This window comes from Sprattus sprattus, assembly GCF_963457725.1.
Source record: "Sprattus sprattus genome assembly, chromosome: 3".
NCBI classification, from domain to species: domain Eukaryota; kingdom Metazoa; phylum Chordata; class Actinopteri; order Clupeiformes; family Clupeidae; genus Sprattus; species Sprattus sprattus.
In genome coordinates this window covers 894,748-907,500 of record NC_137922.1, presented here as the reverse complement: position 1 = coordinate 907,500, position 12,753 = coordinate 894,748, and the positions used below count along the sequence as shown (strand labels likewise).

General features: G+C 51.1%; 1 protein-coding gene across 11 annotated transcripts in view; it reads right to left on the bottom strand.

Annotated features, from left to right (window-relative positions):
- LOC308362433 (mitogen-activated protein kinase kinase kinase kinase 4-like) overlaps nucleotides 1-12,753 on the bottom strand; it is a 72,437-nt gene that overhangs the window by 36,924 nt on the left and 22,760 nt on the right. For all 11 annotated transcript variants that reach the window (XM_080835057.1, XM_080835064.1, XM_080835060.1 and 8 more), the window contains exon 3: nucleotides 6,969-7,025. In XM_080835057.1, the coding sequence (XP_080691183.1) occupies nucleotides 6,969-7,025 (57 nt within the window). The remainder of the gene's footprint in view (nucleotides 1-6,968; nucleotides 7,026-12,753) is intronic.

Below are 12,753 nucleotides of genomic sequence, written 5' to 3'. Positions count from 1 at the left end.
CCCTCTCTCTCTCTCTCTCTGTGTGCCTCTCTCTCTCTCTGTGCCCCTCTCTCTCTCTCTCTGTGCCCCTCTCTCTCTCTCTCTGTGCCCCTCTCTCTCTCTCTCTGTGCCCCTCTCTCTCTCTCTCTCTGCCCCTCTCTCTCTCTCTCTGTGTGCCCCTCTCTCTCTCTCTCTCTGTGTGCCCCTCTCTCTCTCTCTCTGTGTGTGCCCCTCTCTCTCTCTCTCTCTCCGTCTGTCTGCACGATGTGTGTGCACGGTGCAAGCGAGGTGAGTGCACTCATCAAGCCTAGAGTAGGTACCTTCCAAAGCTCTTCAACCTCCCCATCTCCACTCCACTCCTCTACTCCCCCTCCACCCAACGTTCCTTTCCTTCCCTTCCCTTTCTCAATCTCTCTCTGATCTGTTCCATCTCCCTCTCACTTCCCTCTCCTACTCTCTTGACAATATCAAATACAGGACAGTACGAGGCCATGGTAAAACCGGTTTGGCTGAACCCACTCGTACAGCCACTGTGTTATGAACATACACAGGCCAATGTCCTCCTCCTACTCCTGCCCCTCACACGCCTCCTGCCCCTCACAGACCTCCTGCTCCTCCTGCCCCTCACAGACCTCCTGCCCCCTCACACACCTCCTGCTCCCTCACAGACCTCCTGCCCCCTCACACACCTCCTGCTCCCTCACAGACCTCCTGCTCCCTCACACACCTCCTGCTCCCTCACACACCTCCTCCACCTCCTGCCCCTCACACACCTCCTCCACCTCCTGCTCCTCACAGACATCCTGACCCTCAGCGCCAGTCTGGTCCACTCCGTTTCAGCACTTCAAGCTGCTTATCTCCCCCTCATGATTAGAACAGGTGTGTGTGTGTGTGCGTGCGTGCGTGCGTGCGTGCGTGCGTGCGTGCGTGCGTGCGTGCGTGCGTGCGTGCGTGCGTGCGTGCGTGCGTGCGTGCGTGCGTGCGTGCGTGCGTGCGTGCGTGCGTGTGTGTGAGTAAGCGAGGCAGAACTGGGTGGGGGAGGCTGCTGTTGCCATGACTGCTGACAGAGAGGAAGTGGTGTGGTGGCTCAACCCTGAGCAGGATCCTGGCTCTGACGCTCCACACGCCGTTCATGCGTTACTCACAGTCAGCACACCCTTCCCTCCTCTCACTGGTCCTCTTCAACCCTGCCCAGTCATCAAGCAGCACACCAGTCAACCACCTCTCACTGGTCCTCTTCAAGCCTGCCCAGTCTTCTGCGTGTACGCTGATAGCTGCTAGCTACTATCAAACTGACTCTGCCTTTCCAAAACAACTGATACTTCCTACACCCAAAAGAAAAGTAATACTGCACACAGCATACCCACAGCCCTCTTGCTGCGGTGAAATACACAGCTTTCTGCCAGAATGAAGTTATAGAATAGAGTTATAGAGTTTTATAGCATATTAAAAGACAGAGGAGTGCAGATATATGTTTGGCTGATACACAATATAGGAAGCCTATTTGGGGAACTAGTACATGATTTAGACATAACTATCAAACAGGAAAAAAAGAGATTTCCATCCTCCTGACCTAGTTCTCACGCAGAGCACCGGTTGTGTCCACAGACCCACCATTAGTGTGTGTGTGTGAGTATGTAAGACAGCACCATTAGTGTGTGTGTGTGAGTATGTAAGACAGCACCATTAGTGTGTGTGTGTGAGTATGTAAGACAGACAGACAGACAGAAAAAGAGAGCAAGACTGCAAGATCACAGTGCCGCTGGGTCTCAGTTCATCCATGTCCTCTCAAGACTAGTTTGACTCAAATGACCGTACTTCTGTTTGGATTGGCTTTGCTTCAGAAAATTCCCATTTCTCAATATGATGATTTTTCCCTTCAGTGGAGAGTGTGTGTGTGTGTGTGTGTGTGTGTGTGTATCAGACTGAGAGAGCTCCTCGAGCCAACTGTGTGAAACGCAGACGAGAAGGGAAGGCATTGTTAGGGACTCTGGCATGGACAGAGAGAAGACTCTTCCCCCACTGAGACAAGGCCATCGTGTGCTGAGCTCGGACATTCCTCTGCCTGTGTGTATGGAGAGAGGTCAGGCAGGAGTGTGTGTGTGTGTGTGTGTGTGTGTGTGTGTGTGTGTGTGTGTGGAGAGGTCAGGCAGGAGTGTGTGTGTGTGTGTGTGTGTGTGTGTGTGAAGAAGTCAGGCAGGAGTGTGTGTGTGTGTGTGTGTGTGTGTGTGTGTGTGTGTGTGTGTGTGTGTGTGGATGTGGAGAGGTCAGGCAGGAGTATGTGTGTGTGTGTGGAGAGGTCAGGCAGGAGTGTGTGTGTGTGTGTGTGAAGTCAGGCAGGAGTGTGTGTGTGTGTGTGTGTGTGTGTGTGTGTGTGTGTGTGTGTGTGTGTGTGTGGAGAGGTCAGGCAGGAGTGTGTGTGTGTGTGTGTGTGTGTGTGTGGTCAGGCAGGAGTGTGTGTGTGTGTGTGTGTGTGTGTGTGTGGAGAAGTCAGGCAGGAGTGTGTGTGTGTGTGTGTGTGTGTGGAGAGGTCAGGCAGGAGTGAGTGTGTGTGTGTGTGTGTGTGTGTGTGTGTGTGTGTGTGTGTGTGTGTGTGTGTGTGGTCAGGCAGGAGCTAAGGCAGGCTCAGGCAGGCAGCCCATAAGCAGGGGAATGGGTACTTCCTGCTCATGCTAAAAGAGGAGCGATGGGCCTCCGTATATTACTGCTCAATTAAAGAACCTGAAATTAACCAGGCACGAGGGCTATGATTTGAGCTGGTTTCCACTGTGTGTGTGTGTGCATGTGTGTGTGTGCATGTATGTATGTGTGCTTATGCATGAGCGCATTTCTATATGTGTACAAGAAGGTGAAGAGGTTCGTTAAGATGAACGTGGGTGGTCGCACCACTTTCAACTTCCATCCAAGATGGAAAAAAGGTTGAAAAGCTTTTCATGCGCTGTGTGTGTGTCCATGTGTATGGATATGTGCATGTGGTGCGCTGTGTGTGTGTGTGTGTGTGTGTGTGTGTGTGTGTGTGTGTGTGTATGTGTGTGAGTGTGTGTATGGATACGTGCATGTGGTGCACTGTGTGTGTGTCTGGTGTGTGTGTGTGTGTGTGTGTGTGTGTGTGTCTGTGTCTGGTGTGTGTACGTGTGTACGTGTGTGTGTATGGTGTGTGTGTCTGTGTGTGTGTGTGTGTATGTGTGTATCTGTGTGTGTGTGTGTGTGTGTGTGCATGGTTACATGCATGTGGGGTCCCCTGCTATGACGCAGCAGTAAACCCAGCTCTGCTCAGCTGCAGCCCCTCCCTCTCCTCTGCTGAGACACACCCTCTGGGCACTGCCCACAGACCCAGCACTGCCCACAGACACAGCACTGCCCACAGACACAGCACTACCCACAGACACAGCACTGCCCACAGACACAGCACTGCCCACAGACACAGCACTGCACAGAGACACAGCACTACCCACAGACACAGCACTGCCCACAGACACAGCACTGCCCACAGACACAACTAGCACACAGACACAGCACTGCCCACAGACACAACCAGCACACAGACCCAGCACTGCCCACAGACCCAGCACTGCCCACAGACCCAGCACTGCCCACAGACACAGCACTGCCCACAGACACAGCACTGCCCACAGACCCAGCACTGCCCACAGACCCAGCACTGCCCACAGACCCAGCACTGCCCACAAACCATGCACTACCCACAGGCACAACTGGCCCACAGACCATGCACTACCCACAGACCCAGCACTGCCCACAGACCCAGCACTGCCCACAGACCCAGCACTACCCACAGACACAGCACTACCCACAGACCATGCACTACCCACAGACACAGCACTGCCCACAGACACAGCACTGCCCACAGACCCAGCACTGCCCACAGACCCAGCACTGCCCACAGGCACAGCACTGCCCACAGACCCAGCACTGCCCACAGACCCAGCACTGCCCACAGACCCAGCACTGCCCACAGACCCAGCACTGCCCACAGACCCAGCACTGCCCACAGGCACAGCACTGCCCACAGACCCAGCACTGCCCACAAACCATGCACTGCCCACAGACACAACTAGCACACAGACCCAGCACTGCCCACAGACACAGCACTACCCACAGACCCAGCACTGCCCAAGGACCCAGCACTACCCACAGGACAGCACTGCCCACAGACCCAGCACTGCCCACAGACCCAGCACTGCCCACAGACCCAGCACTGCCCACAGACACAGCACTACCCACAGACCCAGCACTGCCCAAGGACCCAGCACTACCCACAGGACAGCACTGCCCACAGACACAGCACTGCCCACAGACCCAGCACTGCCCACAGACCCAGCACTGCCCACAGACACAGCACTGCCCACAGACACAACTAGCACACAGGTCACCGTGCCCGGATGCCCATACACCCGCCACAGTGGAAGAGGCCGCATTGTGTCTGCCTGTGTCTGTGTGCTGTTCTTTTAAGGCAGCCAAAGGTGTGACCAAATCAACTGAAACCACCAGGCTGAAAGGGTTAAGCGTGTCTGGACTTAAGGCTGATTTATGGTCAGAGACGTTAGCGCAAGGGGCCGCGCAAGCCCCTTGCGCGACTTTTCACGTCTTGCGTGCGTCGGCCCCCTTTTCTAGACTTGCGCCATTTTTTACGCAAGCCTATTGTTCTGGGTGTGAATTGCTTGGCAACACCCGCAACCATTCAGGGAGCATGAATTGCTATGAGTAAATTTCGCGCAACAATGTGACACCAACGCAGAACCATGCAGCCGCCTTTAATGGGACAGCAGACTCGTGGGAAATCCGCTTCATCTGTGTTACCTTGCTGATGTTAACAGGTTAGAGCATGCGCGAGAGCCAGGCGTCTTTGGCACGGTTCGACAGATGCAAGTCACGTCGTTTTGGCATGGAGACTAGTTTTCACAAGAGGTGAGCGTGAGGATAGCGGTTCTCAGCAAAAATAAAAATAATGTTTTTATCGTCATACTGCCATCATACCAGCAGCATTGCATAAACTGACACCTTTCATTTAAATGTGTGGGCTATATGACATGACAGAAATAGAAGTCGAGGGCAATAAAAATCACAACTTTGGTTACAACTGTCTGGTCTACATCTTCTGGACCACTCATCTACGATGGCTGACACCAAACTGATTGTGTATTGACGACCAAAGGAAGCTAAGTTATCAAAGGAAAACTTAGCACCACCGCTAAACATCGGCAGTGTGAATACACACGCAAACAAGACCACAACACAGCTCTGCATAAAGCATAAGATGGTAAGATGAAGAGCGAAAGAGTTAGATACCAAATATCTTACAATGGCTGACAAAATACCATAATCTCCATTTCTATACATTTCTAACAACCTAATGTCCTGTTACATAAGGCCATGACATTTGGCTCAAGAAAGCCTTGCTGGCTGTCTGAAGCTGAACAGTCATGGAGGCTGACTAGTATGAACAACTAAAGCGAAAACTCCATTTAAATAATACAACTATGGCAGGTACTTCCGATTGCAATGATCAGATTGATGCCCACATCACAAGGGTCAACTAAAGACCAAACATGAATAGTCTACGTTCATATTTATTTACACATTACATTAGAGGTCACAAACATCATAGGTTCTCTCTCTGACATTAGGGCAGTTAGTAGCAATCAACCAGGTGGTAGGTATGCAGGATATGGTAAATAGTTCAACCGTGGCCAGGCAATGTCTGATTCACTCAATGCATGGGGCTGCCTGCTATGAAAGGATCATAGTGAGGTCCTCTTATAATGTGCCACTCGTCCCTCTGGCCAGGCTGTGGAAGTCTGTGTGTTCATTGTGTAAATGTGATCATCATTTTAAGAGTCTCCTCTGCCTTACACTCTCATATGTTTGCATGCATGTGAGTAAGTCTCTCCCTACCCTGCGTCCGCACGAGACAGTCTGTTGTTTATATGCGCGCGTGCACGCGTGTGCGTGTGTGTGTGTGTGTGTGTGTGTGTGTGTGTGTGTGTGTGTGTGTGTGCGTGTGTGTGTCTCTCTCTGTGTGTGCGTGTGCGTGTGTGTGTGTGTGTGTGTGTGTACACAAGCCACAGGCTCATCTGTGTACCCAGTCATAATTCTGTAATGCGACCGTCCAGTAACATCCTATACTGTATTATTTTCACTATTAAAGAGGCATTACAGAGTTTCCGGTGAAAACTGACTAGCTAACAGCCAACAAACTTGACTTGCAAAACGATATTTAGCACAGCTAGCATTGACAAACGGTAGCCATCTTGCTAACTGAACTGATTTATTCCCCTAGAAGACAAAACTACATGGTGAAGATCACGTGGGCAGCTAGTGGGGATGACCGGTGAGTTTCTCTCCCTCACATGACCATATTTGTTTTGATTTGAGGATACTATAAATCTATCTGGTGATGCATACCGTGGCAAAACCCTGCATAATGCTGCTTGCAGTTATTTAAAGTGCATTCTACACCCTCATGTTAAGAAGTGCTATATTAAAAATATCAATATGTTTTTAATTTAATATGGTAAATACATCCACATTCTTGTGGAAACAGTATGCTTAACCAAAGATGAAGTTAACATTTTCTCTACTTCAAAGATCTACAGCCTGTTAAAAAACTGAATGTGTGAGTCTGACACACCCAGACAAGACTGCTGTCATTGACAGGAAGGCAAATGTGCCCATATACGCCCAGAGTATGCAGTGAGAAAACACACCACACTAATCCACAGCTGTCTGCATCTGTATGAACCAACCATACATTATATGTGACAACAGAGAGAACAGGTCTGGTGTTAAGCAGGTAGCTGTCCATGGGTTGGAGTATCACACACACACACACACACACACACACACACACACACACACACACACACACACACACACACACACACACACACACACACACACGGCCAGGACGGGACCTGCTCCAGGAGGTTCCCACAGCCAGGATACAGGTGGGGGTTCAGGGGCAGCCTTACCTCTGTGACGTCCATGACCTTGATGGCCGCAAGCTGTCCGGTTTTGACATGTCGGCCCTGCAGAGGAGGAAGAAGACAATGAGTGTGTCAGTCATCACAGTCGGCCTACAGGCAAAACTCATTTTGGTGTGTGTGTGTGTGTGTGTGTGTGTGTTGGGGGCTGGAGTGGTTGTTTGTGTGAACATATTTGTGTGAACATATTTGTGGGTTGACACAGATGGGAGTCTACATGGCACATTCATTTGTGTACTAGTGTGCATTTCTAGTGCACTAAGTCGTTTGCAGGGCTGCATGTCTAAGCATGTACTCTCCCAGCCTAGGGGGTACACTCTGCCCTCCAGTGTCCTACAGCTCTACAGTGGTACAGAGGGAGACCCTCATGAGGCATGTGATCATCACGCTTCATGTAGTCATAAGGGCCAACCAACCAACTAACACCCCCCCCCAAACACACACACACACACACACACACACACACACACACACACACACACACACACACACACACACACCACTCCTGTCTGCAGACGGCTGAGGAGCCGTCTGGGGACCTGACCCCCGCACCCCTCCACAAACATTCCCACACTTCTCTCCAGCCTCCTCTCTCCCCATCTCTGGTTCTCTTCCCCCCCAACTCCCTCCCTCCCTCCCTCCCTCCCTCGCTTTCCCCTCCTTACATAAACACAGACCGAAATAGACGGCCTCATCTCTTTTATCAGGTGTCTGGGGATCAATGTTATTTTAGGCGGACTGGCACGATGTGGGTCAAGCACATGACACCCGACCATGACTGCACACACACTAACTCACGGTGGCAGCGGTGTGAACTCGTGAGAAATGTGGTCAAATAGCACTAAGGACCAGGCGGTCATTAAGGACAGGAGAGGGGTCAGACAACAGGTATGTGTGAGAGAGCCCTATCCTTACCAACAGCACGGTGGAGGCACAACAATACATTTAGATTCCCATTCCATCATCATCTGTCAATAACACAGTTAGTATCAGTGGCTTCAGAGTGAGAGTATCACGATAATATCAGCTCGACATCTGTGTCAGGCAATTGAAACTTCAGAAGTGAATTATGTTCCTGGCCGCTAAGGTTTCAGGGAGACATCCTTACAAACCTGTCCAAGCAGGGGAAGATTTACATTTGTGTGAAAATGCAATATGGTTTTCACAGTCCCAAAGGAGATGCTTTGTGACGTGAAGTCAGCCACATTCTGCTCACAATAGCATAATGATGCCCACAGAGCCTCATGGTACATGACACCCGTGACGTCCCAGTCACATGCCAACAGGGGTCCAGAGGCCACAGGACAGGACGGCCCCTCAGACAGGACAGGGCGACCCTCAGACAGGACGGCCCCTCAGACAGGACAGGGCGACCCTCAGACAGGACGGCCCCTCAGACAGGACGGCCCCTCAGACAGGCGGCCCCTCAGACAGGCGGCCCCTCAGACAGGCGACCCTCAGACAGGACGGACCCTCAGACAGGACGGCCCCTCAGACAGGACGGGCCCTCAGACAGGCGACCCTCAGACAGGACGACCCTCAGACAGGACGACCCCTCAGACAGGACAGGACGGCCCCTCAGACAGGACGGCCCCTCAGACAGGACAGGACGGCCCCTCAGACAGGACGACCCCTCAGACAGGACGGCCCCTCAGACAGGACAGGACGGCCCCTCAGACAGGACGGGCCCTCAGACAGGACGGCCCCTCAGACAGGACGAAGGACGGCCCCTCAGACAGGACGAAGGACGGCCCCTCAGACAGGACGGCCCCTCAGACAGGACGGCCCCTCAGACAGGCGACCCTCAGACAGGACGGCCCCTCAGACAGGACGGGCCCTCAGACAGGACAGCCCCTCAGACAGGACGGGCCCTCAGACAGGACGAAGGACGGCCCCTCAGACAGGACGAAGGACGGCCCCTCAGACAGGACGGGCCCTCAGACAGGACGGGCCCTCAGACAGGAGACCCTCAGACAGGACGGCCCCTCAGACAGGAGACCCTCAGACAGGCGACCCTCAGAGGGACTCATGATGTCCACCCAGGCGGAGAGTGAAGGGGAGTAAACATTCACATGATGGTGGATCCACACAGCACAACACCCCAGGCCCAACACAGTTAACCACTGTTATCTCTGAGCTAAACTAATGTGTGTGTGTGTGTGTGTGTGTGTGTGTGGGTGTGTGTGTCTCAAGATGTGTCTGGGTCGGTGTGTATTTTCACGAGTCGTAAAATGTGTAAATATTTGTGTGTGCCAGAATGTGTGTGTGTGTGTGTGTGTGTGTGTGTGTGTGTGTGTGTGTGTGTCTCTCCCTCTCTCTCTAGATGTGTCTGGATTTGAGTGTGTGTATATTCACGAGTCATAAGATGTGTGTGTGTGTGTGTGTGTGTGTGTGTGTGTGTGTGTGTGTGTGTGTGTGTGTGTGTGTACAGCACAAGTTTATGGGTGTGTAGGGGGGCTAAGCCTCAGAGATGACAGATCAGACAATGCTGCAGTTGAAATGACTTCAGGCGGGGGGGGGGGGTGTCGGGTTAAGTTCCAGGCCGCCTCATTCATCGTCTGTGGTCACTTTCCCAGTGCAGCATGGGGTTACATCATGTACCATGAAGGCAATGACTCGGGACAGTCTACAGCGGGGGGGCCAAAACGTGACCCCAATCTGAGACGACTTCAAAAGAGAGAAAATAAACAGCCTGGAAACACTGGAGCTGCTGTGAGCTCCAACACGGCTGATTTATGCACAGGCTGGATCGGCTTGAGCTCTCAAAGCCAGAGATCTGGAGAGACATAACTCCACCGAACACGACTGCATGGAGGAGTCTTAAAATAACACACAGAAGGGGAGTGTGTGTGTGTGTGTGTGTGTGTGTGTGTGTGTAAAATACTCAGCATCAGCTATTTCCTGGTAGCTATCATACTCATAAGTGGACATCATGTGACGCTCACCTACAATGGAACCCCGCCCTTTCCATCTAACTGATTGCAATGTTTCAGTAAGTGACCTCAGTGTGGAGGCCGTTGCCAGATGAAGTGCACTCGAGGCCAAAGCCACAGGGATGACCCATTAGCATTAGCATTAGCATGCGTTCACTTCCACTGCAGACCATAATGGGCGCCGCCAGTAAGTGCTAGCCTATTAGCCACGCACGCGCTCACATGATCCATGCTGACTAATCCTGCACCAGGGCTTTTTTTATTCCCGCCGTCGACCCGTTCTTACAGCGTTTCCATTTTAACCACCAAAATAATCCTCCGTGTTTCCAGCCGACGGCGGTTGAACAAAGCCTGAGGAAACGCCCTGAGCAGACTCTTGTCTGTCTTCGCAGTGGTCTGGATACCAGAAGACGCTCACCCAAATCTGTCGTGGTTTTGTGACTCGGAGAAGCTCAGAATGACTCCATCTTAACATTCCTCCCGACATATTGAGTGTTAATATCCCGTCAATCACCCCGTGCCAGGCAGAAACACACACACCACTCGGGCTCAAGGACGGCTGAAGCACTGGCCATCTCCTCCCTCCAGGAAGCAGCCCCATCTTGAAGCCGACAACTCAACCATGCTGCTTGTGCCACATTCTAACCCCCTGGGGAGTGTGGCAGTGCCAGTGTGGGCTGTGTGTGTGTGTGTGTGTGTGTTTGTGTGTGTGTGTGTGAGGATCCACGGTAGGCTACATGTTAGCTATTTACAGAAACATGTACTGATACAGCCTTGAACCCTACATAGCAGTCAGTTGGAACAGTGCACATCCTTAGACTCATAATGCCAGGAGGATAAGATCATCAGAAAGGATAAATGAGCAAAGGAGGTCACAGAGGGTGGAGAGAGGGAGAGGGGGGGGGGGCAGACGGAGAGAAAGCAAAATGGGTTTCAGAGAGGAAGAGGAGGAGGAAGAGGAGGACCCACAGGAAACGCTGGGCCCATACTGTCCCAAGCCTCAAAGGAGCAGAGCACTCGATAACATCACACATCGAGCACTGGACTTCCCCAAGGAAATACCAGGACAGGAGAGTCATATGGACAGACCCAGAGCGAGAAACAGAGGGAGAGAGAGAGAAAGAGGAGAGAAAGATACAGTCATTTATCTTCGCTGAAAACACACTCATCCATTAAAAGGCAGAGAAGGCCAACTGTGAGTGTTTTTAAGCAGCTAGGCATTTCCACAAAGCCTCATGATCTTACACAAGAGGCAGAGGAAAAGCAAGCCAGCACACACACACACACACACAAAATGGACGCATATGGCGAATGGGTCTTACATGAGTGAGGTGGTGTGTTTGTACATGAGCAAGCAAGTAGAGAAAGGGGGGGGGGGGGGCAGAGAGAGAGACAGAGAGAGGGGGGGGGGGGGGGGACTAAGCAGGAAAGGAGCAAAGCGAGAGAGGAGGTGACACTGAATCCAGATCAGTAGGTCACAGTTCACAGCAAGGCTGCCTTTCCCAGAATGCTCAGCTGTGCCTGCTCAGGCTGTTTAACAGCTCTGTTATAAATACACAGCACACATGCTTAACCCTTCCAGCTCAGGCACATCACACTTCACTGGCTCCCCTCACCATGGCGACTGACCCAAGACCAGCTGTTCCACTTTCACAAACAAGAGTCAAATGTCAAATCTGACCTGAAACCAGCTTTGATGTGGTAACAGGTGACTTCAACAGACTTTAGGCGTCTGTAAAAATGAGACACGCTGTGGGTAAACGATGGGTTGACTCAAAAACGATGGGTTGTAGAATATTGATTGATTAAGATTAGTTACCAGGCAGGAACTGGCTAATACTAAGACCTCTATTTTGAGCAAAAACCCAACGATTACCTGTGTTTGTGAAGTGTAACATACATCCTTTATCAGTTATTTACATTTACGATATTTACTGCTACAGATTACACCTATCACAAGTGTAATTCAGTCGCTATTAATGTTGAACAGCAGCGTTAAACGTGACACCACGTTAAAAGCTAGGCAAACGACGTTGTAGCTGGTATTAGCCAATCAAATACATGGGGGTTTTCCGTTCCTGCCTGGTAACTAATCTTAACCAATCTATATTCTAGAATTACATCGGTCAACCCATCGTTTTTGAGTCAACCCATCATTCACCGACACGCGCCCTTAAATGAGATTGTCAAATCTCACCACTCAACCTCAAACAGATGACGTCCTACAGCAACCCTAAGTGTCATTTAAGCTCTTTCAAACAGATATCCCAGTATATTTCTGTTAAGAAGAGCCGTCAATGCCTGCTTTGCTCGTCACATCACCCAAAACACACTGCAAATCCGTGGCAACATGCCAGTGGCAGAGCCGTGACATATGACATGGCGTCTATAACGCCGTGCCTGAGAGATACTTTGAATTTGGAACAGTGCACTAGAACGACACTTGAATTCGAGGCTTGACCCTGACTTCAGTGAGGCGAGTCATCTAATCAAGTTCACATCTTTATCAATATGGTGACGTCTCACAGAGCCATCATTATTGATACCCAGAAGATAGAGGGAAAATTCACTGATGGGTCACCACACAATGATTGTGTTTATATCTGGGCTGAGCGCATTGAAGTCGGAGCTGGGAAATACGCGTGACATTTAAAGTGCACAATAACATCCTGTCGGATTTGTGTTTTCTGACAACAATAGGGACGGAAATTAGTCTTTCGGTTTGATCAAACTACATGCCACTGTGGCCAGTAAACAAAAGGGGGCATTTAACAAATACAAGTGACACGATTGAAAAGTCAACTCAAATCACCAGGCAGCCTACCTAAACACATTTGTTA